Raw genomic sequence first — 26,706 nt, forward strand, 5'->3', positions numbered from 1 at the left:
ACCCTACACAGGTCACCAGGTTATTGCAGGGCTGCCACAGAGAGAAGGACAATCATACACGTTCACGGGCAGTCCAGAATCACCAGTTAACCTAACATGCACGTCTTTGGACTGTGGGAGGAAGCCAGAGTAACCCACTTCACACAGAAAGACCAAAAAAACCCCCGAAAACAAAGGTTAAAACCCAGAACTTTTATGCAACAATGTGGCAACAAAGATAAAGATTGCACCACAATGCCATCCTGTACAACAGCACTGTACAGCCATACCAGTTTCTGCTATGGCAAGCTGTTAAGTGATTGTCTTGTGACATTGCACAGATACACGTGGCCCTGAAAGGTCAAATGCACTGCAACTTACGAAAACACAAATAGAAAAATGCTGCAAAAGCGCACAATGCACAATGAAAGTTAAAAAACCCAAATCTCACAAAACAAGACAATAATGTGACGTAAGTGACAGAAACCAAAATATGTGGAGGATTGCACTGAGACACGCTTGAAAGAAGCCAATGATTTATAAGTGTTGTTTTTGCATATTTGTTTCCTTTTCCATTGTGTGCTTTTGTAGAATTTTTCTATTTACTGGTGTTTTATTATGTTGCTGTGCATTTGACCTCTCGGGGCCACCATACACAGGTTTTTTGTAGTTAAATCAGAAGAAAAAGCACGGATTGCTGCATACCTATAACAGACATTCGCTTGCGTATGTTGTTGAAGTCCAGTATGGCGAGCAGCGAGTAGGTGACGGTGCGTCCCATTTCTGTGGTGGTTATCGTCCCAGGTGTTCGGGAGCGAAACACAAAGCCAAAGTTTCGAGCCGCCGTCACTAAAGCGCCCTCGTCTGGAGACTGAGCCTTATAAACCAGCTCTCCTGTGCAGGCAGGTAAAACAGTCGTTAAATATTATACGATAACGAATGAGCAGATGTTGAGTTTTGATGTCATTATTTGCTGTTTTGCAGTTTCTCTCTTTTTTTAAGCTCACCCTCACTTTTCTCCTCACTCATAACGGTGTGACAGAGGGAGAGCAAGCGGAAAAACTCATGAGTGCACGAGTCTCCCACTTTCACTGATTCCAGCAGCTTGTCATCATAGAAGCAGAAGTCTGGGTCCGCCAGCGGGTTGAAGGGACTGAAGTCCAGCCTCTGAAGACAAATGAGTGATAAATAAAATCACAGGTGATAACAGACATGCATGTGATCTATGATTGATCAAAAAATACTCATACGCACCTTTGGCTGAGTTTCCAGTGGGTCTGTTAGATCACCTGACAAACACATCGGCACCACATGTATGAGCTCTGATATACACGTACATACGGTCTCGGCTACATGCACATGTATTGTGTGTGTCCTTACCGTAACTCTGTCCATTGATGGAGCACTTATTGAACGTCATGATGTTCTGAGTGAGCGTTCCAGTCTTGTCACTGAAGATGTATTCAACCTAGGATCATTTTAGGAGTATATAACTACTCAAAGCAAAGCACGATGGATGGATTTGCAGAGTAGAGTGAGTCTGGACACTTACTTGTCCCAGTTCCTCGTTCAGAGTGGTGGTCCTGGCCTCAGCTGCTGTGTTACATTGTGAGCAGAACATCTGTTGGTCCCAGTTAATGAAGTAGCTGTGACCGAGCCTGATCACCTCCACACTGAAGCAGGTGAGGAAAGGGAGAGGTTACAAACTCCGAGCCGTTCACAGTTTAAAATAAATGTAACTAAGTAAGTAACAGAACAAGTAAGCACAGAACAATACAAAGATTTTCTGGCCAAATACATTTGGCATGCAGTCAGTGCAGTTCACTGACTTACTGATTACCAAGGACCAGATCTCTTTGCACACACAGTAAGATTGTGTGCATGTAAATACAGAAAAGCATGTAGCGATTTTTGAAAATTACGTTTATACAGCTGTGTGCATGTTCCTCTTTTCTAAATCTCAGTCATTATGAAATTTAAGCATGTGCACAACTCTCATTTCCACTTCTCTGACTGGATATAGACACCAATACTTTCAATACTTGCACTCCTATTTGCACCTGAAGCTGTCTGGAAAACAAAAGACCACAACTGGCTTGACCAGAGGAATGAAGAGAACAAGAAAAAAGAAATGTGGGTTTTGTTTGCCTCACTTCTGGAGACACAAACAGAAGAAAAACTCTTGTAAATGAAAAATAATTGGGGCCATTGTACCACTAGGCACCAGCTTTTTACAGCACTAATATTACCAATGAATGACTGTGATAAGAGGACTGATAAAACCAAGTACACGATAAATTGTCAATGATGTTTGCAAATGGCAAACACTATCTCCAACTGCCGCTTTATATTAATCGCTGTCTAACTAATCTTTATCTCTACTTCCGAGTATTGTGGTTGACTTTCTATGTAAAGTTGGGAACACGCATGGTCACAAGTCCAGTATTATGCAAATTGTTGTGCAACCCATCATTTCTTGATATTTTGAAGTACAGCAATCTATTGACACACAGATTGCAAGATATAAGGAAGAAGTAAAGCTTATAAATGTTTATATGTGTGTGTGTGTGTGTTTAAATCCAGGTATGCTTTAACTGCTTTGGCAGTGTGTTTGGGATCAAGACAGAGCCTCGACTATGTTTTACAGATGGCTGTAGACGCTGTTGTATCTCTCTCTTTACCTCCTGTGAACATCTTGATTTCAACGGTCACTAAACACAAATGTGAAAATTTCATATTTGGATTCATCACTCCATCAGACTTGTTGCCAGTTCTTAAAAATGGCTTCTTAACAGCTGCACTACTATTGAGGCCATTTCTGATGAAGCTTCAGAGAACAGAGAACTGCCTCAGGTCTTTGCTTTGTCTTTTCCAATTCCATAATGACTTTCAGATGCTATTTATCTGTTGTAGATAGTTCGTTTTAGTTGTTGAGGTGTTAGGTTTTGAGTTAGTCTTCATTTTTATGTTTTAATGATTAACAAACACACAAAAACAAGCAGTCCTACGAACATTGTCAGGTACACGGACTGGACTGAAAATGAGTGAAAAAGAAGCTAATGTCCAAAGAAACACTATAAATGATTTTCAGAAAGTCTGGAGCACTTTTGCTCAAGACAATTAAAAAAAGTATGAAGTAAGCCTGAAGTAAGCAAAATATGAGGAAATGAGGGTTGGCTTAAGACTTTTGCACAGTATTCTATCCATGAGGTCCATACATTCTTTCTTTATAAACACCAGTTTATATGTGGGAAGGGCAAACACAGGGTTTTTGTCTGTAAGCATCATTTATATATTCTTATAGAACTATTGCTTTCTTCCTACCTGACATATAGAGAGATAGGCACGACGGTATTAAGAATGATGACGTAGGACCAAAAGGAGAGGAAGGCCGAGAACAGGAAGTTATTCACAGGAGTGTCCCAAGCCAGGTAGCTCTGGAACAAGGACCCCACCTCTTTCTCCCACCCTGCATTACCCACAGCCAGGATCATACCCATGCACACCAGGAAGCCAAATATCTGACAGAAAATGGACACAGGCAAAAAAGTAGAGATTAAATAAATGAATTTTACAGTTAGATCTATAGTCATTTAAGCCTAAGTTAGAACAGAATACATCAGTAGTGTAGATATATGAAACTAAATTCAAGCCAGTGAGATCATGTCCTGAAATAGTTATGAGCTATGAAAATGAGAAGTGTGGGATGTCCTACCCAGAGGACCAGTGTGTTCATCAATCGATCGATACTCGTACGCTTAAACTTGGTGCGACCGCTGTTCTGCATTAGCTTGGTGTCTGGGCCTGGCAAACAGAAACAGGGTAAGACTTGCAACATACAGCAAATGCATTATTTTTCTGTGCAAACATGCACACACCTACCTGCAAAGATGACCAGGCCATAGCAAGCCTCTGTGTTGCGGAGCACGCATCCTCGGAGGAGCATGTTCTGATTGGTCAGGCTGTATTTCTTCTCTCTCCAGTACAGAGTCCCGGAAAAACGATCCAGCTTGTTGTTGGGAGGCTCACACACCACCTCTCCTTCAAACAAAGAAGAGTGTGGACAAGCAAACACACAAATGTAAATTAGATGCTCATTCATAGTCATCTGAATCCAGTCACTGCTATGTTTTTAGAATTGAATTAATCACCCGGATGACATCACGCTGTTGTCGTGCACCTGAACACGTGCACAGAGGGAGGATCACACACCTTTTGTAAGCTGATGTGAGGCAAAAAGTGAGCAGATTTGCTGCAGTAATGCATTTTCCCGAGCAGGTGAGGAGTGTGTGGGTGTGATGTGCTGACACAGTGATGCGGTGGCTGTGTGATAGGCTGCCATTCACTGGTGGTGGAGCCGTACAGAAAGTGTGTGTCTCTGTTTGTGTGTATGTGTGAATTTTAGTGTGAAATGTGCATTAGCATGATTGAGAAAACATTTGATTCAAGCTTCCTGGTGCATGCTGAAGACCGTTAATCCTTATTCTGCAATGCAAAAAGACAAAACAAGTTTCTCCTCCTAACTCACCGTCAAATGAAGCCAAGTTGTTCGGGTCTCCAAGTTCAGATGTCACTGACACAGACTGACGCACCTTCATATTGGTCTCTCTGCAAGATAAAACCACACACAGCAGTTTAGATGTAGTGTTGCGTTCCTTCTGCAGATTTTAGGTTTTTTTTGGTCACGCGAACAGATGTTGAGGTGCAGCGTGTTTTCTGACCCGTCTAGCTCGGCTGTCTCGATGTAACAGAGACCATGAGGTTCAGTGCTAGACAACAGGAGCAGGTCAGCCTGAAAATGGATACAACAGCTGAGATTAGCATCAGCACGGTCAACATGGACTGAACTAGAAAAGCGCTGATGACACAGCAACGACTGTTTGCATCTATTACAGCTACAAGAAAAGGCAGAATAATTGCAACTGAAAGCATGTTAGTGATTAAATGTAGCACTTCTAATGAGGCACATAATGCATTACAATCCATTTAGCATCAGAGCTTGTGGTCTACTGAAAGCTATTATGATCAAACAGAGGTCTAAAAACACGAGAAGATGCTGGTGCTGAACACTAAGCTGGTGTAATGGTGGATAAATGGGCCTTTTTGGACTACTGATCACTATGTTTTCTTTTGTTTCTGTGCTGGGTGCACACTTACTGCCACAAACTGGTTGTTTTCCAGTTTAATAATATCACCCACTCGAACATTCATCCACTTTTCATTTTGAAGCCTGGAAGAGCAAAACGAAGAGAAACAGTAAAAAAAAAAAAAAAGTAACGGATGCTGCTCTATTTTAAGACACCTCTTAAATCAAGAGATGGGTAAAATCTGAACAGGTAAGTTGTCAGATGTAATGACTCACGAGCCACGGATGAGGACCTGAGACTGACGATTGTTCACTTGGTTGTCGCTCTTGTGACGAAACTGGAGATGACAAAAGGTAACGTGTAGTAGAAATACAGACTCGTATCTGTGCCTGTGGTGCATGAAAACATACTCACGTAGTCATCCGTGGCATCCTTTACTGCAGTGATGCTCAGCACCAGAGCTAAAGGCACGATGGTGGTGAACCAGGAGAGGGAGGAGATCTGAGGTATCAACTAAACACAGGGAGACAAAGCTTATTATGCAAATTACTTTTAAAATGGAACACAAAGGCAGTGTAAGATAAAGAGATAGCTACGTCTAACCCCAGCCACATCAAAGACAGCTTGTTATGATGGTGAGTGTACCTGATGGTACAAAATCGTGGTGAGACAGTACCAAGGAGGCAAAAACAACAAAGCTACAGTACACTGGTTTGTTTGGGTAGTTTTAAAATAAGCATTTGTTCAATAATAGACCCCTAACTTTACCAGAGTGTTAGGAACCAAACCTTGCTTTTAGTTGAACTATAACATAATATAACATTTTGGGGCTTTGAAATGAGTTTAAAGGAGCTGAGGGGGTATGATTTCATTTTATATAGCAAGGTTTAAGATTGCAACTAACTCAATATCTCTAGCCTAATGAACAGGAGAACTTACAGTGGCTTCTAAAAATGCAAAAACATAAAAGAATTAACAGCAGCTCTGTTAGCCTGGACTTAAAATCAGCATCCTCACTGCCCCACAGTCACGTGCTAATGATGTGCAGGTTTCCCTGCATATCATTTGATTGCACACTCATTTACTATTATTTAAAATATTGATAATTGATAACATGCCATCACTACAATCATACAGTACAGTACCAAAGTATTGCACGTAATGAAATTTTGCTGCTGGTGTGCAGAAAAAGTTCCAAGGATCAGCCTCTGGCACGTGTGTTTTTCTGGCTTTATTGTGACAGGAAAGCTAGAGGAGAGAACAGGGGGAAGTGGCCTTGGGCCTCTGGTCTGGCCTTACAGCATATAGTTTGCCTCATTCACACAATGAGCTAACTGTGTGTATGAATTTTCATGTTACTCCACCCACTAGACATTATGACATAATCAAGAGGCATTTGTTGCCAGTGAAATGTGTTTGAAATGATTTGTTATGAAATAACTGATCTCATATTCCGCATTGATGTTTTTTTTTCATCATATTCTCAAGTGCAGGAAACTGTGAGGCTCACTACTTCCCTGAAAGTCTTTTATTAATAGCTTATTTTCCATTTCTACAACAGATTAGATCAGCCATTTGGAATTTGAATGTACCAATATTCATCTAATTTTGTACCACCAAACTTTAACTAACAGTTACTGATCACGGTCCTTTAAGGGCGTTAACTAGAAAATCATGTGCCCCTTATGCCTCCTGTCTGTCTTTGATTTCTCACCTGTAGTATGAGCAGGAAAAGAAAGTAGGTGTTGGCTACTTCCTGGAACTGCTCAAACAGATTGACGGGCAGAAACGTGATGATGTTGTACTTGGATGTCATGATGCAGTTACTCTGGAGGATTAGGAGAGAAGAAAATACCTCTCAGTTAAATTGCTTTACGAGTATAAATATTTTGAATATGTACAATAGAAAACAGCAAACTCTCTTACGGCATACTGAAACTTTTCGTTGTACTCTCTGTCATTGGCTCTGACCCTTCTCTCCTCCTCTGCAGAAACACAGCACACAAGATGAGTCATTAAGGCATCAAAACAAACACATGCAGTAAGTCTGCATAAGGACGAATTTTTAGCATGTTTGGCAAACTGCAGAGTTTAAAAATGTCGGCACTATTCACAGCTTCCTAAAACCTGGAAACAAAAGAGAGGGAATCAAGCAGTGAAATCCAGACGTTTATTGTCATATACACCCCAAAACACAGTGGTTACACTGAGCAATGATTGTTTTACTTTGTGAGTTGCCCTCACAGTAAAATAAATAACTACACTAAAAGAAAAGAAAAGAGTAATAAGCATAGAAAAACAAATAAGATGAATGAAGTAGTATGAACAGAAGGTTTGATTGTGGTTAGAATATAAAGTACAAGATACTTATGGATGCTATCTTACTTACTAATGGTAATGGACATTCAGAATGTATGAGTGTTATTATATAATACTGTATTATATTGTGTGCAATTGCAGTTGTACAGGTCAGTATGGAAGAAAATAGCCGGCAGTGTTGAAGCATGTATTCATACATCAGTGACTGTGCTGTGCATTGGTTGAGTGTAATAGATACAGAGTGTCAGGCAGGAGGCATGCAAAACCAATAAGCAGGCCAATCATCGCTGATGTTTCGTTAGCTGCTACTACTCTTTGTTATTAACCAGATGTGCAGTTGTGGCCAGATACACGCAACCAAACATGAGTGTGCGTGCAAAAGTTTAGGCACCGATAAAGGCAGATCATAGTATAGTCTCCAAGTTTCAGAGAGTAAAATTAAGACCGTTTCTTTTTCCTGTGCTCAATCTCTTGTGCACCCCTCCTCCTGACCTTGCACTTTATCCTATTGCTGTTTTTAGGTTTCTGTTATGCTGATGCAAAGTAGTTTGGGAGTTCCCCTCCTCATCTTCCTCCAACACCAGTCGCTTCTCTTCTAATATTAATGATGTGGCTTTTAAAATGAAATGACTGGTCATTTTGAACAGGGCTGCACACACACACACACACCAAAGTAATAATATCCAAGACCAAGCGCATGTTTTGTGCACGAAAGCACAGTCCTTAGCATACTTTTGACAGATTTGTGAAAGGCAGTGAGGTGCCACAGGAAGGGACATCACACAACAGAAACCGATAGGCTATAATCAAATGCCGGCACATAAACAAAGACGCTGTGGTTTCCTGTGTTTCTGCAGCACAGTGAAGCTTTCGCACTGCTCATAACCTACATCTTTGTCCCTGCTGTATTCAGCTTCACCAAAAGAGACAGAGGCCACTTAAAGTGATCCCATTAGAGCTGCACTTTACCGTCAGATTATAAGACAGATCTGATGTGACAGATTAGCTCTGGTTGGCTTTAGACCAGTCAGGGTGGTTTTAGTCAATTTAGAAAAACACGTTACGTCCACTTATTGCTGATGGTGTTGAGTGAGACTGACAATGAGAGGGACACTAGCAGAAATGATTACATCATTGTTTGTTATGTTGATAAAATATTGGCATATTTAAATGTATTTTGCTCCGGTTTATTAAAAAGAGGTCAGTTCACAACTACGGTCACCTCATGGTGCTTTACACTGTAAAGCAAAGACCATACAACATTATAGAAATAACCCCAACAATGCAATAATTTCCGGTAAAGTGCTTGTTAGGCTGGCAACTCCCTGTTACCACATAGAGACCTCAAGCAGAACCACGCTCAGTGAAGAGTAACTATCTGCCAGGACCGGAAAAAGAAGGCCGAGAAAACAAAAGCATGGTCAAAATTTGTTGCACAGTGCCCTGAAAAAGTATTTGCCCCTTCCCGATTTCTTTTTTAATATATTTGTCTATCTAACATTCAACAATTTGGGGGTTCAGTATCTCACTCAAAAAGTGCAGGATTGAACCACTGCCCTTCTGATTAATAGACAACCTGCACTACCTCCTGAGCCAAAGCCACAAAACCAGATTGAGATATTTTTGCGTGACTTGTAAAAGATTGCACATGCTGGAAAACCATCCAGTGCGACTAAATTAAAACAATTCTACGAAGAAGAGTGGACCAAAATTCCTCCACAGTGATGTTAACGCAAGTAAATACAAAACTGTAGTCGTTAACTTTGTTCATTATTAAAATTAGTTTGTATGATCCAAAGCATGTAAGTGTGACAAAGCCCCCAGGAAGAGGCAAATTGTTTTTCATTGTTTCCAAAAGCAAGTGAGTTACTTTTGTTTTTAATATTCCTATCTGTCATTGTGGCTGTTGTTGAGTAGCACGATTTATTAGAAAAAAATCTAAATAGTTACATAAGAAAAATTGTTTTAGGCATCAACTTCTCTTTCTTGGAGTTTCTATCTGACAGACGTGAGATTTCTGGGTGCATGCAAAAAGCTGTGAATGTGATTGTGCACAATCCACAAACTTTTCCAATCCCTCTGGCATTTCTCCTCTTAAGACGAAGGTCATCGTGCTGTTTTCTGAGACAAATGTCCACCAGAGAGATCTGTCTGACGTGCAGTGCCAAGCCTGGTGGGAAAAGCCAAGATCCTTGTGCCAGCTAAGCACCAATGTGAAGTCAGGACCAGCCTGTGTCTGTCCCAGCCACTGCTGTGCAAGCTGAACACCTCAGCCTAAATGCATGAGCATCTTTAACAAACTGCTCAGTAAGTGTTTAATGTCTCTGACAACTTCAAGGGCATTAGAAGCCCTGACGCAAGCTGCATACCATACAGTAAACCTGCGTGAATCTATAAAGCTCCATTACGGAGAAACTTTCAGTGGCAGCCTTACTCCCAGCATAAGGTTTCCATAAAGGGCTGAGACACAAACGAGTTAATATATATTGATTTAAACTAAAATAACTAATGTCATATAGAAAGAGTAACTGTAACCTAATACAAAAGCACTAATTTTGTTTCATCTACCTTCCTGTCTCTTTAACACTGTCTCTGCTCATGGCTAGACATGTGAGGACACAATCTCCTTACATCTCCACAAGCGACACACTCGCACAACAGATTTAGTGCAGATTGAATTCGGAACAATAACGACCACAGTCATTCAATGTGAATTGCAGTACGGGAAGCACTAATGTCCCTGCCACGACTAAAACTAAGTCAGGGTCAGATCAGACTGCAGAGAAGTGAGCATCACTCACAGTGGCTGATCTAATTAGGTGAAAAGGGGATAGCGGAGTCATGTGCAGCCCAGCAAGCGCATACGGTGATCTAATTTGCTGGAAAAAAATGCTAGTGACACAGTCAGAGAATGATGGAGTGGAGGTCAAATGAAGGTGCACATCCAGGGTGATTTGAGATAGTTAACCTAAGGAATAAGAATACAGATGGAGAGGAGGGCTGGCGCCTGAAAGATTGATCAGGGACTCACGCAGCAGAGACACGAACATCAGCCACATATTTAGACCGGATCCAAGCAAAACTCTGGTGTTTGGCATGATTCACTGTCAGCACGAAACACCGGAAAACAGCTGAGATTAAGCAACTAGTTTAAGGCTGTTGGGGTCAACTCCAAAAGATACAGACTGAAGTGTGAAATCAGAAGAACAACAGATATCTCTCTGTTATTAAATCTTAGGAGAATGCTGATGTGTAAAAACCTGAACAGTCATTGATGACACAAAGTGCTACAGTGCAAAAAACCCCAAACAAACCAACTAGGTCTGTGATGCAGAGATGTAATATGACACATATGCAAAAGAGAGTGAGAGAGAGATGAAGCAGCAGGAATGAGACTTGGACTCAGATGGGATGAAGATGAGAGATGATATTTATTAGGAAACAAATAAATAAATAGTTTGCACGATGAACAGCCTCCTGGCGGTGAAGATAGTAAAGACTTCTTCCCAACTTCAGCCTTAATTTTCCCCGCACAGACTCGTACCTGTCCGCCTCTTTTTCGATTTTCTTCCATCCAGTCCTCTCTTTTTCTTTCCTTGCAGGGGGAAAAGAACGACTGGAAACCATTTCTCCGGGATGTCTTTGAGCACTGTCATCTTAAATTTCTTTAAGTCACAGTGTGATGATTTTTTTTCCTTAAATCGCTGGCTATGCGCTGTTTCAGTAACAAGTCACAGCCACATCTGACCGTCACGTCTCCGCAAGGACGCGCGCACGAAGCTCCGGCCCCAGCTCAGTCAAGTTAGATTAGAGACTCAGTCCCAGTCCCAGCATCTGCTGCTTATTGCTCCATCCCCTCCCCCAAAATATACACACGTGCACGCGATGTCCACCCCTTGCTGATTCGTCTTCCTCCTTCCGCGGGATCAGTGATGTCATCTTTTTTTCTAATTAGGAAAATAAAGCGCAGGGCTCGGACCTGTATTTTTTGTGAACATCGTGCTTTATGTCAGCCTCATTCGAAACATAAACACTGATGATGTGTAGGCATTACGCAATCTCAAAGGCGAGAGGCGTTACCATGGAAGCCGCATCACCACGGGTCCTACAGCCGAAACTGGTCGCCATTTTGGATCTAAAGTCGTTTTTTCGTGTGTGGAGTCCAATTGTCGTTTGGAGCCAAAATGTCCGGTGCAGGAGTTCAGTGTCCTGCGTGATCCTAACGTTAGAAGGTGTGCCGCAGTGGGAAGGGCCAGACAGGTGCCCGGGCACGTGCTGAGCGGCGATCCTCGTGTTGAGGCTGAGGCTCTCCCTGATCTATATGTGAAGCATGAGCCTAAGAAACCAAAACAAAGCACTGCGGGGGGCGAACAGGCAACTTCCTCTACAAACAGCAGGTTGTTTTGGCACATGAAGAGTTAGTTTACACCTATCAGAACTGATTTGACGGGGCAGGAATTATGGATGGGGACTGATGACGGCAAGGTACAACAATGACATTATGGCAGTCTCTTTAATGACCTGCAATGCATCACTGATGAAACCACTTCACTTTGATCAGCATCTGCAGGCGTCCTGTATTCAGAGATCACGAGCTCTGATTTGACTTTTTCTTTTCAGAGATGAGCGCACACAGATCGTGTGAAGGCTTAGGGAAAGATAGATAAAAGCACGGCTAATACTTCTGTATGACTCTGAGTGTGATTGGGGGAATGAGACTGCAGTAGAAAGTGATTTGAGAGCTCAAATTGAATAGAAAGGCAGTATATAAATACCATAGTCCACTTACCACCTAATCAATGATGGCAATTCATTAATTAATTTATTCATTCAACATTAGTCAGGTTTTTACCGTGCGTAAACCTCGTGTTTCACCTGTACCTAATCTCTATTCTTTTCTTGTATTCTAATAATTAGCATTTTCTGCTTACACCAGTGCCTCTTCTCCAAACGAGCATCAACTGCAGTCAAAACACACGCTTTACGAAACCGTCAGACTGTGAGAACAGAGAACTTTTCTCATTTCTCACTTTCTATAATCTGTCCCTCCTAGTCTCCCCTTTCCTCTGTCGTCTTGCTTCTGGCCCTGAAATCCATGTCAGTGCACCTCACTGAAGGACGTCTCAGCTCCTAAAATGCATCTGGAGGACTGAGGAGAGAGGAGGCTTGCCAGGAAAGATGTATCCTTTGCAGGAGCGCTTTATAAAAGCGGTGTCACACAGCTGGAATATATGCAACAAACTCTACAGTCCTTTCAGTCCATACGCCGTTCAGTTATTTAACTGTGTGATCAAACTTTCAGGCCTTCACAGTTTGTGTGGGTTTGATTAAAAATCTTTTCACATTGGGTTACGGCTCCAGAATGTCTCATTTTGTTAAAGTGCTCTCTCTCCCTTGCCTCCTCTGTTCATCTTTCTGATGGGAAGGACCAAGATGAGAGGAAATGAGAATGCAGGAAATGAGAAATGAGAAAAGGGGACAATATGACTTGTTTGGAGATCCTTTGTTAGTGTTCACTAGCTTGAACTACACTGAAAAAAATGCAATAGGGTGGTTGTTGAATTTGCATAGAATTACTTCATATATCCAGCATGACTAATTTAAATTTCACATCTAAACATATTTTTGTCTTTTAATTTTCACATATTCTTTAAGAATATTGATTCTTTTAGAACAAATCATGTTGAAAAGAAACAAGTTAGTCGTGTTTTATCCTCAAGCTCCGCCCCCTGGAAAGGAAAAATCGGCTGCGCTGTCCGCCATTTTTGTCTCTCGCTTTGGAAAATCTACTACCATCTGGAGTTTTACACTTGAAGGTAAATAAGATTTTAAAGCTAACACACCAGTGAGAACGAGTGTAGACCCTTTATATATGTGGACTTTTACTGGGTGTTGTTATTTTACAGGTATGTGGGCTGTTTATCGAAAACCATAAAAGGCTAATGTTAGGCTCCAGTTAGCTAATGGTAACCGAAATTATGTGATAAGCAAATTAGTAATTAACATATATAATGTGAGTTAATATTGTTTGTATATTCTTTCAGTCTAAATTAACAGACTATTACAAACTTGCATCAGTGTCTGTAGTAAGTGGTGGTACCTGCAGTGTCTTAACCATTAAACAAGCTAATGTAGGGCCGGGATATGACTAGTTTGTTGAAACATGTCTGCTGCCAATGTGACTGCTCACACACGGTAACATTACCAGCACATAGCCACAGCCGCTATAAACATGCTGAAAGGTCAATCTAGCTTCTGTAGTCAGCAGCTGGAAGACTCAACACAGACCCAAGATTCAGTGTAACGGTTATCTAAATGTTGTGTGTCCTGTTTGTAAGCCCAGAAAAAGAAATTAAATAAAATGACGACCTTGAGCTTCAAGCTAATGTAAGCGTAATGCTATAGCATAAAGCGACTAATGCAATGATGAGGTTGTTAAATTAGTAAAAATACAGTAAATATATCCAACATGAATCATTTATATTTTTGGTCTAAACATAATTAAGTCTCACGCCTTTCACTTGTTTTAGAAGGATGTTCAGTCTTTTAAAACCAGTCATATCAAAATAACAGAAAATAGTTATGTTTTCTGTTGAAACTCCACCCCCCAGGGTGTGTTTTGCGAGGGAAAATTCACTGTGGCGGTCCGCCATTTTTTGTCTTCGCTTCGTTTACGTTTGGTGCTGAGCTTTACTTTGTCAAGGTAAACTGAAAACTACATGTTTGAGAGGAAACGAAGAGAACATCCATTAGATGGGGAAGTTTTTCTCATGAATTGCTGTTGAGCAACATAATGGAAAAAACAAGTCATTCCTTAAGTTAACTAACGATAATGCTAGCTTAAGCTGCGGGACAATATTATGTGCATTAGCTTTTTTTCAGTGTGTGCCCAGTCACATTCGCTTGTTTTTTCTCAGTGAATACAGACTAACAAACTCGTGTCCATTTAGTTAACTGGTTGTACCTAAAATGTTTTAGTTATACAGTTAAATAAGCTAGTTTGCCATGGGGTGGGCTCTGTGTGTGTTGGGGGGGGGGGTGTCTTCACTAAAGTCGGTTTATTTAGGGCATGACACCTATGCAGTACTCATTAGGAGAGGAAGTGCATGACGTGGGGCTTTATTTCATGTTCTGGGACAGTGAATGTAATCTACTGATAACATGTTAAAGACACACAAAAACCCAACAAATTATTTTAACTGATTTATAGAGAGACTGAGAGGAGGGCTTAAAGAGATAAAAATAATGACAATATAAATATGTTAAATTTATTTTTTCTGTATCGATATATGGTGCTTATCCCTGCTGAAGGGCAGATTGGTGTTGCTTCAGAACAATTCTCTAGCGCTGTTATGTAGAGGTGTTACTGTTAAGGTTTTAATAACATTATTTTATTTACTAGTGAAGATTTGCATATGTTATCTCACATTCTGTAAGGTAAATTTTCTGGAAAGGTCAAATTAACTAATTTAACTAAGTATTAATGAAAGACCTTGATGTGTATATGACAATAATAGATGTAGTTTCTGGGTCATTTGGCAGAACTGCAAAATGGCCAGAAGGAGGCAACTGCTGTGGTTGCAAACAGGCTTTGGGTGGTTTGGAAGTAAGGGCAACTATGGAACTGCTCAGCAACATGGGACCCATAGCTAATAAATAGTAACATGACAAAAAATAACAACTTTGTGTGGATGTAACCTTGTGAGATTTGAGATTTTGACAGCATTTTTATGTGACAACTTCTCTTTTTAGATAAATGCAGAGTTTAAGCGCATTACCACCATGCCACTGCAGTCCAGATTACTCTCGCAGATAGATGTGCTATCTGACAAACTCATAAAGGTCTTCAAAAGGCGAGGAGGACAAATAGGAAGAAGACTGCAGAACATTCTGGAGCCCACGGCCCAGGTAAGAAAAAAATAATTTGTGTATACACTTTAGGGAAAATAATAATTTTAACAAAATGCTGCTTGTCACTCTATGCCAGGAGTATGTTGAAAATCACCTGGGATTTTCACAATTTACCATGGGTGCGTTTTTTTTCTTTTTCTTTTACCTGCATTTTTCTATGTGTGGAGTTGATAGTTGAACACCTCTCTATGCTCTGACAGTATTCTGCTTCTTTGCATGGAGATTTCACTTCATTACCTTTTTAAGCATTCTGAGGACTCAAATCACATGCTGTAATGAATCCATTTTTGTTCACCTAATGTGTTAATGTTAACATTTTTTGGAATAGTGACACAGATTAAAATAAGATTTGGTATAATGTTCTTTGACCAGTGTTCTGTTTAATTAAATTTTGGAATTCTGCATTTTCTAGGCCACAGATGAAGCCATTATCCAACGATCTAATAAGGAAACAACCATGGGAATTTACATCATAAAGTCAAGAGATGCCAATGGCAGCCCTGAGGACATCGGGATAGTCCTTGAAGGCCAGAGAGTCTGGCAGGATTTGGATAACTATACCCTAGCAGCTGCAATGCTGTTTGGACTAATGTACACTTTGAACCTCACCTACCCACTGGAAAAGTATACCTTCGAGGTATAGAAACTGGTTATGGAGCTCAAAAGGAACAGCCTTTCAAAGAAGGCCCAGGTTTTCAGGACCAGACTGTACAATTGAACAGTTTTCCAGTTATGATGTGGGAACAACATGTTTACCTCTTCGAATATGTACCATCCTTTCTTTTAAGCCAGCACTGGTAAAGTTGCAGGACATAGTGAAACTTATTTTTCTGGCACTTTTCAACTTGGGGCCTTTATTACTGCAGTTTTCACTTTTCAAGCCATGACTCTTTTAAAAAAAAATTCAAACTTTGAATGTCCATTTTTCTCAATGGAAATGGTGCCTTGCACCAATTTCACCAGTTTGCAATTTTTTTCCCAAGGTGCACCACTACAAACAGATTGCATCGTCTAGTATTAGTGATTGTGATGTTTAGTGATAGAAGCAAGCCAATACTAATCAGTTTAGGTCTCTTGGTTGTGTGCCTGTGGGTTATAATGTTATTTTAAGTCTCTTCTTTGTGTCATTTTAATAATTACACCCCTGTTGCCATATTACCTCATGGCTTTTACATTTAAAAAACTATTTTTTACATAAGCGCGATGTCACAAGGCCCCACAATGTTGAATTCAGGTTACAGCAGATAACTTTGAGGAATGTTGTGGAATGTTTTTCAAGAGATGCATTGTACAAATATGACTCATGTATATTTTGGAAGCCTGAATTGAAAGTCCATTGTTACAACTGTGTAGTATTTTCAAAAATACAGGTCATTGTTCAAAAATGTTTTGCTTATTTCTTTGATTGAAGAGAAAGTGTACAGTACATACAATAGGATCAGCCTTAATTTAGTTTTATTTATTGAACACTCAATTATATACTATATTATATTATATATTATATATTAGAAATTTGTTATAAAATAAAATAAGCTTACCATAAAATAATCTTGTCAATATAACACATAGTAGTCCAATACAATTAACACAAAAAGTTCATGTCTGATAAACAAGTGGTTTCTATAAATATTTGACCGGAATGAAAAACATAACAACAACATAAAAAAGTCATGTTTGTGTTACCAGAAAAATGTGTGCAGGTATAACATAAAAAACTAAGGTTAACCAAACATAACTTAATTTCGTGCAACCGATTACAATAATTTTTTTACGTTTATACCACTGATTATTTTTTTCAGTGTAGTACTCTGGTTCTGTGCGGACTTAGCACATACCTGAGACACTTGGCCTTTTCCCAATTACTTTTTTGAGGTCTGAAAAGTGACTTCTCATGGCTAAAATGCCTCTCGGTGCTTGGAGCCTGAGTCAGGCATTACCATACATCTACATCAATGCCACACACACAAAAGTCAGGTTTAAGAATGTTATTCCCAAGTGTTTGTTTTTTTTAACATCTATCCAGTTCAGGGTCGAGAGGCTGGGAGCCTATTCCAGCTGATGCAGGGCAAGGTATATCCTGGACAGGTTGCCAGTCTATTGCAGGGCTAACAACCATTCACACCTACAGCCATATTTATAACCCCACAGTAACCAAACTAGAACATTACTACTATATAGATAGATTCTTTATTGTCATTGTGCAGCTTGTACAATGAAAGTCTTTTCGATGGCAGTCTTTCTCACAGCAGCGTATAGAACAAATAAAATTACTAGACAACAAGACAATAAATACCAGGAGAGAGTCCGTACTGGTACAGCGATAACATGCGAAGTCCACACACAAAGCAACCAATGTGCTGCCCCACCGGGTTTAAGAGCAATCAGTAAGCTATAAATAACTTATATAGTTAATTTAGTAATAATTTGGAAACCTCCTTTGTTTTATTAACCACAGAAGCATTCAATGATACTGTCAAACGATGTAAAACAAGTTGTGGCAGATGGATCCCCCAATCTGAGCCTGGTTCTGCTGCAGGTTTCTTCCTGTTTAAAGGGAGTTTTTCCTTCCCACTCTCTCCAAGTACTTACTCAGAAGGGGTTGTCTGACTGTTGGGATTTCTCTCTATTATTTTAGGGTCTTTACCTTACAATATAAAGTCATTTGAGTCAACTGTTATTGTGATTTGGTGAAATATAAACAAAATTGAATTGAACTGAAGGCTAAAGCTGTGTTCGGCCAGTGTTTGTAAAAACTTCTATCTTTCAGTCATTTCCATCTGGTTGTTTTAGAGCCCCCACCCTCCCCTCCAGAGAACTGGTGTCATAATACATTGTCTGTCTGGGAATCTGCAGATGAGCTTCAGTAATAAGTGCTGTTTAATACATTATGATAGTCTGAAATGTATTGAATGTTTGTTTTCCAGCATATTGTTTCTGCCTGTAGATAAATATGTGAATGCATTCTTGCTATCGAGCAGCATGCATCACACCTTCCATGTCTACGTTGTCATTTGGTTAACTGCATTTCTCATTGTCAAGCCACACTGGATGAAACTAGTTTAACTGCAGATGTGATTAATGTACTGACCTGGGGGAGGCCTCTTTCTGAACATCTCCACTCTGCTGGCGTCCTTCTGCTCTGGCCCATGGGACTGTCTGCCAAGGGAAAGAAGGGAGGTGGGTGAGACTGAGGAGGATACAGGGGAGACTACAGAGCTGACCGTCTACAGAGCACGAGCAGGAAAAAAAAGTGAAATGGGAGCCATAAAAATGTGATTGTGCGTGGAAGGGAAATAGCTTTTTCAGTTTCAAGCCAAACCACGGCCAGGTGATGCAACCTACTTACTGTAATGTTTCTTTTTTTTTTCTTTTCACAGCTTTGCCCTCCCATTTAGACAGTGAAAATCAGTCGAGCATTAAAACCACTGCACAACACGACACACACACACACACACACACACACACACACACACACACACACACACACACACCAGGCTCTCTCTGGTCTCTTTTGAGCCATAACGAGGATGTGACATTCAACAGAGAGCTGCATCTGTCTCTGTAGCACACTGTCTCTGGTGGCTGGGGCCAGATCCACTGTCAGCCTCTCCCTATAGTGGATCAAAGAGAGTAATGGAGCAGCATTTTTTGCATGCATAGCACAGTTAAGCATCTTCTCTTCTCTCCTGTCATCATTTATGCTGACCTATTAATATCACACACCTCACTGCTTTTATTCACTCTTTTGCCACAGCTAAGTACATAGGCTAAAAGGCATGACAGGTGAGGCATTATAATCTTTGCCTTGCCTTTGTTGTGGATACTACAAGATACACACAATATGACAGTCAGGGGTAGCTGACTGGGAGCCAGGATCTAATCAATACTCCTGAGAAAGAGCTGCTTTGTTTTTCTCCATGTGAGCTGAGCTGATCAGTTTTCAGCTAGAGTTCCCAACATTATCTCTCAGCCTGACGTACAGTCCCCTTTTTCCATGTCCTCTGCTCACTTTCCACCCTATATATACCACCCATTTATAATTCTAACAGGTACTAATGAGTGAGAGTGTTTGCCATGTTCTTGCACATCTCTCCACAAACATGCACACACACACACTCTCCATCTGTGAGTGGCATCTTCTATAACCCACAGGACCCAAGAAATGCCATTATGAAATAACGCTGGCAGCCAGGGGAGTGAGGGCACAGTAAATATCCAAACACCTTTCTTGGCCTCTGAGCAGAATTCCTTTCTTTGCTCCTGCTGGATTTAGGCTGATGTATTAGAGGATTTGAAGCTCGGAAATTCATTATTACGCTATTTTACAGTGTTGTTAATCACCTAAAAAGCTAAAACTTGAGATACAGCAGGATAATAACTCAGCCTGCTGGGATGTAATTAGGGAAATGGTCAGAAGGGACCTGCTAGGTTCAATTTGATCCATGCTATAGAACAGATTTTACAGTTCTTTTCAATAATGTATTGCAATCACTTATTTTTCTATAGCTGCATGCAAGCCTGCTGAAATAAATCTCAAGATCACCACTTTCACGTCACAACTTTCGTAAGGAAGCCCAGAACATGAAACCGAAACAGCAAAAGATTAAAAGATAACTAACAAAGTTAGGTTATTATGCAATGAGCCTGCTAACAGACCAGGCTATATATTTCCTGAGGCAAAATTAAATGACTTGGTTTTTCCTCGTGTCTTGTAGGTGGTGCTCCCAGTATGTGCTATAGTCCCCGTGCCTCCTCTACACATGGTCACATCAAAGCATTCTGCAGGCAAAGCACTGGCACCGCTATAGCACACCTTACGCACATGAAATCTGCATTATGTTCTATCACAGTAATGTTACAAACACCACAAAGCTGCCTTTTATTAACAATGTCATCAGGAAGCCAACAAAGTGGAACACTTTCAGAGTTAAACCAGCATACACTTGATGTTCTGATAACAGGCTGTGCAGGCTGTAACCTTCTTTTACACAATGCCTGTCTGATTCAACACCATTATAAGACTAATCTGTTTGATACCATAATAAATACTAACTTGCTAATAACATGTTGCGCTGTCTACTGACAATGCAATCTGTTCAAAGAAAAAGCAACAACACTGCTGTATGCCACTGAGGCAACTTCCAGAAGGAATAAAAAGCACAGCATTGGTTTAATATCCTCCACTGTATGCTTACGCACTCAGGACATTATCTGTGTGCTTTAGGATATTTGCTCCTCTCCACAAGTATGTAAATAAACACTGATGTAGCTTTAAGTATAGCTGCACAGCATCCCATTAAAAATAATGCTATCATAGGTAAAAGCCATCAGGCTCTGCCTTGGATGTAGTCGTTTATTAAGTAAGCTTAGTGTACCACAAAGCTCACGGCCCTGGTTTAAGTAACCTTAAGAGCGAATGCTTTCAGTCTAGTGATGCTCGCCACAGTGGCGGGACTGAGTTTCACTTTGAGTTTGGAAATGTTATTATGACTAATACCGACATACAGGAACTCTACTGCAGAGGTGTGAGGGTGAAACTAGCCGTACCTACTGTACAGGATGAGCCTGGTCACACTGGAGCAGCAATGAGAGCTGAACGCTTCACAAGAAAAGCGAGACTCGCGTCAATATTTGCAGAGGATAAAGAGACTGCATAGCAAATCCTCATGACCATGTTAGAAGAAGAAGATGATGATAGGGAGCAGCTACCCAAAGCTAAGAGAGACCAGCATAGGGATCTTACCTTGGCAACTTTGCGTTATAAACAGGGTTTTGGAGACGTCCTCGCTGCTCCTGTCGCTGAGGTCATGATGAGGTCTGGGGGATGAAGAGGCGACGCTATGTGATATATGATAAAGGCCAGTGAGGTGGGAGGGGGGAGACAGGCACCGTGCAGAGGTAAGGGAGGGTTTGGCTTCAGCTGCCGGAGAGGAGAAGAAGGAGCAGGAGGAGGGGTTGCACCTCCTTCACTTTCTCCTCTCTCTGAACTTCCTGCAATCAGGAAGCCAACATCACACCGGACAACCCATAGGTGTTTTACTTCTGTATTTAATGTGGCAGCACAGTCTTGCGGCATTTCACTCATGCTGTTTGCACGTGCTGACAGCACGCTACCCGTTTTTAACACTTTAAACTTGATAAACAGTCGCTCCTTCCCTCAGCAGCCTGAACACACCTCATCGCCTTTCAAGCGTTTTATTTGGTCTCTGTGTTATATCGCCCTCTACAGGTCTGTCAGCGCCATCTCCTCCAACATCTTTGTAAGCCTCCACTCATTCATACTACCAGGTGTGGGAAGTCGGATTTTCTGATGAATTATTTATAGTGAAGATTTGTGGCTGCTTTGCTACAAGTTGCTCCAACTTATTTTGGAAAACTCTGGTCAACATTACTGAGACTTTGCCTCGGGTTTAATCATTTAAGGGTTCAGCCTAAAAGTGGTGCATTACATTGAAACGTATAACTATTCATTCTGAATTATTCTTGGACACTTTTGAAGTTAACATTGTAATGTGTGCCCGACTCAGTTGAGCTTCACAAAGGCGAAAAGAACAGCATATTCCATTAAGTTGGCTCATTTTTGCCTATGAGGTCTAAAACTTCTGCTTACATTTCAACATGAATGTACTACTACTTTCTACTTAGTACCCGAGTAATCCAGCAGAACAGCTCCAAGATGGTGGTGGTGTAAAGGCAGCCCTCTCTATGATATAGAGGAAATATATTTCATTTGAGGGTCAAATATTACAAGCTCCATTTAAAACAAACAGCACTATCAAAATACCAGGAAAAACGTAATTGCCTTTATAAAAAACAATGTGTGCAGACCAGCTTTAATTGTGGACAAATTGAAATTCAAACTTCAGTCAGGTATAAATATACCCAAACGGTATATTTATTTTTTTTCTGTCCACCAAAGTAAATATGATTCAATAGATTTTTGTAATTCCACGAAAAATCACCTTGCCCGGTGGGCCAATGGCCAGTCCAGCTATGGTCATTACGAGGGAAATTTCTTTTGCAGTTTGTCTGAAAAGATGGACTTGCGCTTCGGGATCCTTTAAACATCATCAGGCGCGTTGCTACGCGCTGTCTGTCCTGTCTGTGAGCTCACAAAGCAGCAGTACGGGGATGAATGACGTCACACACATGGATCCGCTGTCGGAATATAGTAAAACCGAGGACGGTTGGTTAGTTGGCTTAGTCCTCCTTTGATCGAATCAAAGGATCAAAGGATCGAAGAGAGCTGACGTCATGGCTGACGTCACGGTCGCTGCCAGAAAAATCTATAAATAGACCCCAGTTTCTTTAACTCGGCATTTCAAGAAACACCTTGTTGTTTTCGCAAGCCAGGAATCCTTGGGAAAGAGAACAGTTTAACACTTAAATTATTCAGTTAGCGGTTTTGTTTTGTTTTTTGCGAAACTTTTATAGAAATGTCACAGGAACCGTCCAGCAATTCAGTGTCTCACAGAGAAACGAGAGAGGAAGGACCGTCCAACTCAGGGGAGAGAGGAATAGTCCAGGGCATGGAGCCCAAAAAGAAAATTCGCATAAGCGAGATAGAGGGGGTGCCCGTAAAGATAACACTGCAGATTGGAGCACTTGAGCAAAATGTGCATGAACTTGAGGAAACGCAAGAGTTTCTCCTTGAACAGAACAGCACCATTGTTGTTCAGCTGTCCAAGGCTGAAAGCGAGAGAAATGAACTAAAGAAACGGAATGCAGATCTCGAGAAAGCTTTGAAAACTATTCAGTGTCAAGTGGAAGAATTACAGTTTTCAAAAACCAAAAATGCTGCTGAACCTGAGGGACTTGAGACTCCTGTTGCTCAACCACCTCAGGATGAGGTTCAGGGTACTGGTATGTGGCATCGTGGTGCCAAATGCCTACTTAAAGTAGGTTTAGGTCTTGCCACAGCGGCCCTTATTGTTCCTGCAGCTTTCTGGGTCTTCTCAAAGATGTCCACCTGACGTGAATGACCCAGCTGCTCCCTGTGGCATTGTGTTTATAACTGATGCGCACCTGCGGACCACTTATGTGCACCCCTGTTTATAATCTTGTGAAAGACGCACGACAGACCTGACCATATACTCGTGTTTTTCATCATCTACTTTTATTACTACAGGTTTACCACTACAGATGGCTGCAGCTTTGCAGCTCACAGCCACACACAGTAACAACAACAACACAGCAGGACCTAGTTCAGCCTTTAAACCAGCAAGGCATGATTGCAGATTGGCGCTCAGGTGCGTCCACCTCCCCTGCTTTCCAACCACGGTCCACCAACTACACCAACCTCCGATAACTATGCAGTGCTCTCCTTTAAGTTTTATTTTGCCCCTCACCCCCCAACCAGTCGCGGCAGATGACTGCCCCTTCTTGAACCTGGTTCTGCCTCAGGTTTCTTCCTGTGAAAGGGAGTTTTTCCTGGCCACCGTTGCCCAGTGCTTGTTCATAGGGGATCATTTGATTGTTGGGGTTTATACTTTAAAATGTCATTTTATTTAAATTATTTCAGGTGAGGGGTTCACTTGATAGGGAGCACAAAAAGCTGCAAATATTAAAAAAAACAACAAAAAGTGTATTTAGCTGCAAATCAAAAATAAAAAAAAACAAATATTAAATTTCCCTACTGCTTCGTTTATTTACTTAAAAGAACAGCTTTAAATTTTGTGTGATAGTGTCATGGCCCTTGGTCAAGTGATCCAGGGTTTATCTTTTGGACTGTGTGAATCTGGTTTAATTTGTGTCCTTTGATTTAATAGTATTCATGGTTCTGTTTCTCATCTCCCATGTGTCCATGTTGCTTTTGTATGTCGTGTCTCTTTAGCCGCCGCAGCAGTGGGCGGGCACATCCACATCATCCACGTCGCCGCCAACATACGTTGTATGTTTAGACCATTTATATCATTTGACATCCACAGGACATAGAGGTTCGAAAGACACTGAGTCATGCAATACCTTTAATGAGAATACTGTCAGTGAACACTGATGAGCTTCTGCTTCTTTAATGAGCCATAATTCTCATTAAAGAAGCAGGTTGGCTCATAAAGTGCTCTGTAGTTATCTAATGCAACTGCCATTTGTTTCAGGACATAACCACAATCTGTAATCAACACAGGGTTTATTGAACTGTCGGCTGTGCAGACAACATGGCACGCATGAAAAATGGGTAAGGACATTTTGTGAACACTCATAGTTGATGTCTTAATATCATTGCAAGGCGTGAAATATTACAGAACAAAGTCTGCAGAGGTGTGAGGCTGTTTGATCCCAGAATCCCTCTCTGCTGATCACAGAACAGCTTTACCCTTTGCCCGAGTCCTCTTTAAATGAGCTTTGGCCCAAAGAACATGCTGGATCACGTTCAGACAGCTTCTTTGCAGTTATTGAGCTGTAACCTGCACTTGTGGACAGGAGGTTGAACTGTGTTCACAGACAGCGATTTTTGGAAGTGTTCCTGAGACCCTGCAGGGATTGTCATGACAAAAAAATATCACACCCAAAAGGGCCTGAAGATTACAGTCATCTAGTACTGAGCTTCACACTGTCACGATCCTGCGTCTCTGACCCAGCGTGTTCAGTTTGAGTTCTTAAGTTATCCCTTTATATGTTGAGTAAATCTGATTATCTTTTGGTTGCCTTTAGTTTATGTTTCACTTAGGTCTTCTGCGTTAGTCTGTCATGTTTCTTGTCTTCTTGTCCATGTTGTGAAATTGTATTGTCATGTCTGCTTTCCATTCGGTTTGCTTTATTTTGAAGGTCTGCATCCTATGTCAGTGTAGCCAGCTTTGCTTCCTTTGTGTTATGTCAGACTAGTGTCAGCTGTTTCCCCATGTGTTTCCACTTCCCCTAATCACGCTTGTGTGTATTTAGTCTTTGTGTTTCTCTTCATTCTTTGTCAGGTTGTTTGTCCTTTGTGCCACATTGTGTTTCATGCTCCAGATTCCAGGTATCTTTGTATCCACATCAGGTTTTATGTTTTGTTTTTTAATGTTTTTTTTTTTTTTAGTTTCCCCAGTTTATTTTTTAGCTTCATCGCCACCTTTTGTTTCGTGTAGTTTTCACCAGCCTTAATAAACGGCTCACTTTCTGTTAACATTCAAGTTTTGTCCACGTTCCTTGATGTCTGCATTTTGGGTCCTCTTCGCAAATTCGTACAGTGTGCTGCCGCATACTGTGACACACTCTCAGGCAGAGGTTTCTCTGGATTTTTTGATATTACAAATAAAAACCTGAAGTGGAGCATTATTCTGAAATTGTTCCACAAATTAATTTTTTTGCAGGTAAATCTCTGACCAACTTTGCTCCTAAGAAATTCTCCAAGATGCTCTTTTTATATATCACTCAAGTTACTGACCTCTTTCCATTTAAACCAATTAGTTACATGAGGTCGTAAGCATTATTGTGAGTCCACTGAACTAAATTAAAACCAAATTATTTTAAAAGTGACATTTACTTCAAATAAACGCCCGCAAAAAAAACCAAACCATCTACTCCGATGAGATCCCGCCCCCCAGAAAAGAAAAAAACAAAACAAAAACGACACCCTCCAAAATAAGTTAAAACATCCCACTGCACTGCTGCCAATAGTCAGTTTAATTCATTTACCTGTGGGTACATACACTGCAAGCAAGTTGGGTCTCAGTCCTGCCAAGAATTAAAGATATGAGTCACCTGTAGCAGATTTAGGGAAAGACAAGTGTCAGAGAAAAAAGTTGATTTGTCTTCACAATTAGCAATCCAAGTTTTTTGTAGTACAACTCAAAAAAGAAAGAAAATTAAAAAGACAAGTCACTTCAATGAGCGCCGCAAAACATGTTTGAAAAAAAACACTTGAAACGGACGTCAGTTTAATTTTTTAAATCTTAACAAACAACCAAACCCTTAATCTCACCACCCAAATGCCCAAAGACACATGTTAAAAAATAAATAAACACTTGTCATCATTTGATCCAGCTCTAAAAGTCCTTTACTGTAGCACAAACTCACTCATGCCAGAGCGAGTCCATCGTCTCGGAGCTTCCACAGATGAGAGCTGCCTTGCCCTCCTCAGTGTGCTTTCAAGACTTCTCTGCCAATCACACGACAGAGAGCAGCAAACTTCCAGGTGGCACTCATTACAAGATTTACAAATCATTGCACTCTATTCATTTTGCACAGAATCCCAACATGTCTTGGGAGTGAGGGTTGTTTTTAATGCCATCAGCAAAAAACACTGAGGTAGCATAATTAATACACAACAGAACAAAGTGAAATGGAGAAGCAACGCAGACCTTGAAGGTCATGCTTTTTCCTCTAATGTCCTCCTAGATCCCTCAGTAGTTTGAAATGAGAATAATTTGTTCAATTTACATAAAATAATGTATATATATGTTTATTCTCTCTCTCTCTCTCTCTATAGATA

The 26,706-nt window shown here is 40.8% G+C and overlaps 1 protein-coding gene and 1 long non-coding RNA gene across 4 annotated transcripts in view; one reads left to right on the top strand and one right to left on the bottom strand.

Annotated features, from left to right (window-relative positions):
• The window catches only part of atp8b2 (ATPase phospholipid transporting 8B2), a 32,905-nt gene extending 11,239 nt beyond the window's left edge, over window positions 1–21,666 (bottom strand). The window contains exons 1-17 of one of the 2 annotated variants that reach the window (XM_026184015.2): window positions 21,040–21,666; window positions 18,385–18,452; window positions 6,993–7,051; window positions 6,781–6,894; window positions 5,481–5,579; window positions 5,342–5,403; window positions 5,137–5,209; window positions 4,701–4,771; window positions 4,508–4,587; window positions 3,862–4,020; window positions 3,695–3,783; window positions 3,304–3,500; window positions 1,532–1,652; window positions 1,360–1,447; window positions 1,234–1,268; window positions 987–1,146; window positions 685–873 (exon numbers count right to left, since the gene is read on the bottom strand). In XM_026184015.2, the coding sequence (XP_026039800.2) occupies window positions 685–873; window positions 987–1,146; window positions 1,234–1,268; window positions 1,360–1,447; window positions 1,532–1,652; window positions 3,304–3,500; window positions 3,695–3,783; window positions 3,862–4,020; window positions 4,508–4,587; window positions 4,701–4,771; window positions 5,137–5,209; window positions 5,342–5,403; window positions 5,481–5,579; window positions 6,781–6,894; window positions 6,993–7,051; window positions 18,385–18,409 (1,621 nt within the window). In that variant the 5' untranslated portion in view covers window positions 18,410–18,452; window positions 21,040–21,666. Of the gene's footprint in view, window positions 1–684; window positions 874–986; window positions 1,147–1,233; window positions 1,269–1,359; window positions 1,448–1,531; window positions 1,653–3,303; window positions 3,501–3,694; window positions 3,784–3,861; window positions 4,021–4,507; window positions 4,588–4,700; window positions 4,772–5,136; window positions 5,210–5,341; window positions 5,404–5,480; window positions 5,580–6,780; window positions 6,895–6,992; window positions 7,052–10,929; window positions 11,399–18,384; window positions 18,453–21,039 lie in introns of those variants that run through there. The other variant, XM_026184014.2, reaches the window with a different exon arrangement.
• Window positions 12,946–17,094, top strand: LOC145431922 (uncharacterized). Of its 2 annotated transcripts, none has more exons than XR_013912242.1 (3): window positions 12,946–13,201; window positions 15,138–15,293; window positions 15,709–17,094. It is a non-coding gene; the product is annotated as an uncharacterized LOC145431922 (long non-coding RNA). The 2 variants fall into 2 exon arrangements; XR_013912243.1 differs by lacking the exon at window positions 12,946–13,201 and adding an exon at window positions 13,381–14,088.
• Window positions 21,667–26,706: the final 5,040 nt, after the last annotated feature.

The sequence above is a fragment of the Astatotilapia calliptera genome, chromosome 11, assembly GCF_964374335.1.
Source record: "Astatotilapia calliptera chromosome 11, fAstCal68.1, whole genome shotgun sequence".
Classification (NCBI taxonomy): Eukaryota; Metazoa; Chordata; class Actinopteri; order Cichliformes; family Cichlidae; genus Astatotilapia; species Astatotilapia calliptera.